At 39.2% G+C, this 7,414-nt stretch overlaps 1 protein-coding gene across 4 annotated transcripts in view; it reads left to right on the top strand.

Moving 5' to 3' along the window:
- The window catches only part of LOC109951989 (interferon alpha/beta receptor 2-like), an 8,613-nt gene extending 1,743 nt beyond the window's left edge, over positions 1-6,870 (top strand). For 2 of the 4 annotated variants that reach the window (XM_020586799.1, XM_020586797.1), the window contains exons 3-6: positions 909-1,084; positions 1,196-1,338; positions 4,237-4,399; positions 6,623-6,870. In XM_020586799.1, the coding sequence (XP_020442455.1) occupies positions 909-1,084; positions 1,196-1,338; positions 4,237-4,399; positions 6,623-6,801 (661 nt within the window). In that variant the 3' untranslated portion in view covers positions 6,802-6,870. The remainder of the gene's footprint in view (positions 1-908; positions 1,085-1,195; positions 1,339-4,236; positions 4,400-6,622) is intronic. The other 2 variants (XM_020586798.1, XM_020586800.1) reach the window with 2 other exon arrangements.
- The last annotated feature ends 544 nt before the right edge of the window (positions 6,871-7,414 follow it).

The following is a 7,414-nucleotide window of genomic DNA, read 5'->3' as shown; positions in this document are numbered from 1 at the left end:
GTGATCACACCAGGCACAGTGTTGCTTAAGGGAGTTTTATATTGTAGGAACCTAGCGAAACATGTCATGCAGCGTAAAGCTCTCTTTAGATTTCTGTATCACTGCACGTATCAGAACATATGCATTTGTCATTCGGAGACGGTTGCATAGCTGTTGCGTTTATACTTGTACAAACAATTTTGTTCTAACTAGGGGGCACTCACACATCAAAGCACAGAAAAAAAAGTCAGAAAAATGAAATGGTATAAATTTTGAGCAAGCCACGAATCTGTTATGTTTGTCCTAGAGCTGGTTGCCGGTGATTGGTTAAATCTCTTGACACCTCAAGTTTTAGCATTACAAGCATCCTGTGTAAACACATCTGACAGCACGTGTGAGAGAGGAGCAGCCCCTCTCTCCTCTAAACAGAGACCGACAGAAAATGCAATGGAGAAACTAAGCAGGGCGGTCCATGTCAACCCCAGAGGCTATGCTTGGTGATGGTTAAGGGAAGTATGGGGTGTACTGCTCATTAGGTTCCAGTAGTGGAAATGCAGCATTAGTGTGACTAGACCCTAAGTTCCACAAAAGTTTCTGTTCCCTGGGGAAAGTTCCTTTTGGTGGAAACTTTAAATTGGCCCCATGTCATCAGGACAAACGGCTTCTTGCCTTGCTCTGCAGAGTAGGTTTTAGGTTCAATATGTTTCATTTTTGTTTCTGAAGCACTTCTAAACCCTGTGATTAAGCACTTTCATTTGTGAGTAAATGTTTACTTGAAGCAATGCCATAACATGTATGAGTTTCTTCAGGGCGACACAGGTGCACACATTCTTCAGGATAACACAGACAGCCCAATACGTTGCCTTTTAATGAAGCTCAGAATCCTCAGTTTTTGTCTCCCTCCCTCTGTATTTTCTTTTACTTTGGAGGAAGAACTCATGGAGACTAGTGGCAGGCTGTTCGGAGCTGATGGCTGGACAGACATGTAACCTAACCAAAGTGTTCAAAGACCCGTATGACAAGTACCAAGCCCGCATCCAGGCCTTCACACCTACTCAGACATCCAACTGGACTGTATCACAATGGTTCCAGCCCCTGACAGACAGTGAGGCATCACCAATGCTATTACACATAGAAGATTTACAATACTGTAGTTATTTGTCCTGTGATGAATCTCTTCTCAGCTGAATGAAAGTGAGTTCATTTCTCCCTGTAGCTGTGTTAGAACCTCCCGATGTGTCTGTGTCCGGCTGTGGGAACTGTTTGATCATGCAGCTCAAAGTTCCTACAACAAGAGGGTTGAAGGACCTCTACAGAGGAGTCACCTTCCATGTGCAAAGGACTAGGGACGGGGCACAGGTATGTGTCAGGTTTAAAGCTGCTTTATTTAATATTTATATTTACAATCAAAATTTCCAGAAGCGAGTAGCCATTACATAACTTGTAAGAAATTCTTTTAAGATAGATTTTTAGCACTACATTATCAGTCACTTGCCAACAATGCATGTCTCATAAAGTGTCATGAGTTTTTGTTAGAATTACACTACACTAATCAATATTATATGAACAGTGGGTCAAATGATTCTGCATACACACAACATTTTAACTCAGCCCTGCAGTTTCCCTCAGAGTGTTTTGACATCTTTTGTTTTGGTTTTATAGCCCACAACTTGACGGCATTCGTTGAGTCTCAGTTCTCATTTCCAGCAGCAGCAGGCACCAGGTTTCGGTGTAAAAGCTTTAAAACAGTACACTACCTGCTCACCAGCACACCGCAATCAGCAGACGTATAGTTAGCTGCTGAACACAGCTGAGCATTTAGCAGCTGCAGAGACAGATATGTCCCTGAGGAGTTGGGAGAGACCAAAGAACAGTTAAAAGGGAGTGAATACTGGACAACCACAACTCCAAATTATTGTGTATTTTTGGGGGAAAAAGTAAGCAGTTTAGATAATTTCCAGCTTGGTGTAAATCTGAATACAAGTATTTTTTCAGTAAAGCAAATACAAATAGTACCATTGTGTTAAACCCTCCAACTCCTAAATTTATTTGTGTTTAATAAAAGATTACACAGCAATCCTTTGGTCCAGGGGTAGTTAGCACAGTCAAACTGTACACAGGGAAACAGGGGGATTAACCTGGGCCCAGCAGCTCAGTATCTTAAACCAGCCATGCTTTACTTCTCTGATAACCCCAAGTTACTGTGGATTATGTTTTACCAGAAATAAGTTTTAATCCAGTTTAATTTCATTAGCTGCTTTTATGGACTTCGTTTGGGTTTACAGAGAATTCACAATGGTGTAAGCAGGGTTAATGCTGCTCTTAAGTGGAGTAGTCCCAGTTAAATCTCAAATGCAACCTGTTATTTTGTGTATGTATTTTGTTTAATTAAGATATAGATATAGGGTATATGTGTTTCTTACAGAGATTAAGAGGACGCTATGGTAAATTTATTAAAGAATGAAAGAGAAACAGTGTTGCCATGATCTGTGTGCTATTTATCGTCCATTTAATAATTAGCCTTAAGAGATAACAGCAAATTTCTATTCTGCTGGTATGTTTGTTTCAGGTTGCATGTGCTTAGATGAAGTGAAACTCACAGCAGTGTGGAATACTGAGAAATCGAAACAGCAAACCACCAAAGCTCTTCTTCATCTCTTTGAAGTCTCATGAAAGGCCAAAGGTCATGTAGGCTCACATATGGCTTCGAGAGGCGTCGGGTTCCCTCACATGGCTGATGTTTGTCAGTATGTGTGGTTTTACCCACATCATCCTCTCACCGGCTCATGCTTGCCTGTGTTTGACAAAACATTCGGTCTGATGAGAAGAACAAAAAATAATTAGTTTAAATATCTGTAATTTCAGTCTTCTTGTACTGCATTTTTGCCAGTTACAATATGCACAGGTGACAAGAAGTGATCAGACCAGCAGCTAAACCACTACTGGAGAAAGTGATTCACATAAATTATCAGAATATTCTTGTTCCCACTTGAGTCATGAAAAAAAAATCAATCAGTAAATCAGTTTTAAGTGTGACATCTAGGAGACATGAGTAACATTTTATTTCCTTTACCAGCCATGTGCATTACTAAAAACACTAAAGTCAGTGGAGATAAAGTGTCAGATGTACTGCCGTGTTTCGCAGATCACTAATTCAGCCTGGGTCTTGTTTTGCATTTCCTGTTTTGAACAACTTGTGCATGGCAGCAATTTCTTGGGAAAATACAGTGTGACGCAGAAAGCGACACATGTCACCTTTACTACAAACAGCAACAGTTTCTTTGGAATCAGCCTGCAAGAAATGGGTAGTGACCGCTGGGCAAAGAAAGAAGAAGAGAGTGCTACCTGTAGAAGTCTACAGAGTTTTTAATGAAGTCTTCCAACACTAAGAAAATTATGCAGCAAAAATCAGGTAACAGAGCAAATGTTTGCTCAAAAAAATCCTTTAGAAAGAAAATGAGACAAACTGATAACAAAACGGGGAACTTGCAGTAACTCCCATTTAAACAGCAGTATGTGCAGATAAGCATGCAAAATTTATTTATATAGCACCTTTTTAACCCAAGTTACAAGGTGCTTTACAGTAAAACAGAATAAAACCAGATACAATCACACACACACACACACACACACACACAACACACACGGTAAAATAATAACAGCAAAAAAGCACAATCAAAAACAAATACATCAATCAGAGACGTTGTTGAAGGCCTGCAAATACAAGTGAGTTTTAAGGATCTAATATTGCTTGGCAGACTATTCCTTCTTTCTTAGACTATTCCATAGTACAGGAGCTCGGTCTCCCCATTGTTTTGCTCTGGACTTAGGTACATCCAGGAGCAACTGATTGGAAGACCTAAGTGTCCTCTCTGGAGCATAAAAATGTACAAGATCAGAAATAGTTAATGATTATGAAAAGTTTTGAAATCATAGCACCTTCTGGAGGATGCATTTGGTTTTAACTTTTTTCAGCAACAAGCTTTTGTTGTTAACAATTCATCAAATAAATGGAGTAAGATGAGGTAGTGGGGAATTAATCAGCCTCTGTTGCCACCACTATTTCACTGCATCCTGTTTCAAGACAATAAAATTAAACTTAATGGGTGAAATGTTTCAGTAACAATAATGTTTGTTCTTAACACTTGTCATATACTCTGGGTCATCTATAGATCTTTCCCCGAGAGAAAGAATCAATCAGAGTGAAGCCTTTTTCATGTTTATACCCATTATCTTCTGGTCTCTGTTGTGTTTCAGTTCAGTCTGACTCTGCCTTTCAAAGAGAAGAATGTGATCACATACCTGCAGCCAGGTGTGGAATACTGTGTGACTGTGTCTGTGACAGGACTCTTCACCTCCAAACCTGTCTTCAGTAAACCTTACTGCGCCTTCACCAGCCCTCCTCCACACAGAGGTTCACGTATGTCACTGTTGTTTTACTGCAATACTCAGCATCCCCAAGTAAAATAGACAAGGTTGAACCTTAATGTTGAAGCTTAAACCGTAACCTCACATCCCAAAGAACTAAACAACGACTAATTTTTTCCAAATAGAAATGGTTTATTTTAAATTACAGTTCAGCCTATGTAACAAGGAATATAACACAAAAAGTCATATAAAATTCAACAAATCAATGGACATAAGTAAATAAAAATATACAGTAGAACTGTATGACCTTTCGGTTTCCTTTTTAGTTTCATGCTCTGTCGCTATCAGTCTGATTGTTCCTTAATCTCTGTTGGAAGAAGTTTACTGTCTAGGTAATGTCCGATAGCTAAAATTCATAGAACCATTTTTACTTGTGAAGCTCTTACTTACACATTTGCCCTGGCAAGTAACAGCTCATGCTTCACTTGGGGGCCCGAAATGGCTTTAATGCAACTAATTGAAAGCAGCAACTGGGACTTTGTTGTATCTTGTTGCTTTTCTTCTTTTGTCCCTCCTCTATCCACTCACCCCAACCGGTCAAGGCAGAAGGCCCCCGGCCACCTGTCGGAGGTTTCTTCCGTTAAAGGGAGTTTTTCCTCCCCACTGTCACCAAGTGCTTGCTCAAGGGGGATTTGTTGGGTTTTCCCTCTGTAATAATAATATTAATAATAGTAAGTCCTTACTTTGTAAAGTGTCCTGAGATGACTTTTGTTGTGATTTGGCGCTATACAAATAAAATTTGATTTGATTTGATTTGACTTCACCCTTCCCTCTATTGCTACTCTCAGCTGCATGCTTTCTGTTTGTGGTTATGTACAGTACTTTAACCCTGTGAGGGGTAGAAGACTGATCAAATAACATAATACATTCTACACCTTAAAGAGGGCTTAATTTAATTCCCACTAATCTTGTAGCATCTTAATGCAGTTAGCAGTTATGGCTATAAGCACTATGTGTTGTTTTCTGTGTTTTCAGTGAAATATGATGTAATCTCTGTTTTCCTGTACAAACTGTGCTTGACTGACAGCTCCCCCATCCTAGTGGTAGCTTTGTTTGCCTGTTAGGGGCCAGAAGACATACACTTTTACTATTTTTCATGTACAGTGGGTACAGAAAGTATTCAGACCCCCTTAAATTTTTCACTGTTTGTTATATTGCAGCCATATGCTAAAATCATTTGTTCATTTTTTTTCCTCATTAATGTACACACAGCACCCCAAATTGACAGAAAAACACAGTATTTTTGACATTTTTGCAGATATATTAAAAAAGAAAAACTGAAATATCACATGGTCATAAGTATTCAGACCCTTTGCTCAGTATTTAGTAGAAGCACCCTTTTGAGCTAATACACCCATGAGTCTTTTTGGGAATGAAAAGAGTGAAAAATTTAAGGGGGTCTGAATACTTTCCGTACCCACTGTATATTCAACTTGGAAAGAGCTTTGATCCATTAGACATGCAAACATCTGTGTGGGTGGTGCAGGGCCTGTAACAAAGGGCTGACATATTGTTATATATCCTGTGTCTGAAAAAGGCTTAAAGGATAGGTTACATTTTTTTAAGTCTGTCTTAAAACAATACTCAGGTTTTGTTTGTTGTAATCATTTCCCCTGCTTATACTGTCTGTCAAGAGATTCCTTCCTAATGCACTTCCACTGTAAATAAGGGGGATTATCCAGTTATAATTTTGTGCAAAACTGTGTTCCAGAGTTCATCTGGACTTAATGAGGGTTAGCTGTCTGACTTTAACAAATCATCTGGGTATCTTCTAAAGTCGTTTCAGTATTTCCTCACTGGGTTTGTTCAGACATGTTCCAAAATGTGAACATATTCAATAAACTCACAACTTTAAGCAGTTGAAATCATGTGCAGATGGATTCAGCTGTCATTTAAACATGTACCTCATAAAGGCAGGATTTGTTGAAAGTGCTGTAGCTAGGCTAAGCTAGCTGTAGCTGTGTCTGAATAGACTGGTGTTCCTCTCCTCTGTGTGGCTCCTGGCTAAAGGGCTGCAAGAGGAACTTGATTTGAATTTAAACAGTTTTTTTCAGAGATGTCAATGTCAGCAGAGAATTTAACAGTTATCATGGCCACAACTATATGCTAATTAGCAGAAGACTAGCAGAAAACATTCCACAGGTAATGGGATCTCTAATATAATAAGAAGTGTATATTCCTGAATCTGATGAATTTTGTTCTCCCCCTTTTACAGTGAATGTGGTCTTCATCTTGCTGGGTGTGTTCTGTATGCTGGGGTTCCTCCTCATTGGACTGGTTGCATATGGTGGTCAGCTGAACTTCAAGCTATTAAAACGACACCTACCCAGAAGTCTGGTAATTGAGCCAACTCTGTGTTCTGTGTGCCTTAGACTTTTCTCTCAAAATTTTTAATTCAATTCAGTTAAATTCACTTTTATTTGTATAGCGCCAATTCACAACAAAAGTCTTCTCAGGACACTTTACAAAGTCAGGTCTAGACCTTACTATTATTAATATTATAGAGGAAAACCCCAACAAATCCCCCTTGAGCAAGAATTGGCGGCAGTAGGGAGGAAAAACTCTGTTTAGCAAATCTCTTTGTTTGTACATGCTTGAGCAGAGAGTTCACCATGTTTTGAATAACACTGTCAGAGCTCAACTGTCTGCAAATCCCAGCTGCATAAATGAAGTATTAAACCATGTGAGAAATCCTTTGCCTGACACTTTTGCAGCAGATCAATACCCTGTGATAGCGGCATACATCAATGAGCCAGATTTCCTGTTTCTGCTGTGTACAGAGATGCACCCCTATGATTTCACATTCACTGATTTAATTTGTGTTCCATCTATTTGGCATGTATTGTTTAGATTTTTCGTTGAGCATGGCCACATTGCTCTGATTTTACAGCTGCTGTCAATGTGATACAATAGCACTATCTGTTGGTGTTGCATTGACATTGCTTGTGTTGTGAAATAAAAAATTCAAGAATGAAGAGAGTCTGTCATTTCTGAAAATACAGGTGAA

Source organism: Monopterus albus, unplaced genomic scaffold (genome assembly GCF_001952655.1).
Source record: "Monopterus albus unplaced genomic scaffold, M_albus_1.0 scaffold422.1, whole genome shotgun sequence".
Lineage (NCBI taxonomy): Eukaryota > Metazoa > Chordata > Actinopteri > Synbranchiformes > Synbranchidae > Monopterus > Monopterus albus.
This window is presented reverse-complemented; position numbering and strand designations above follow the sequence as displayed.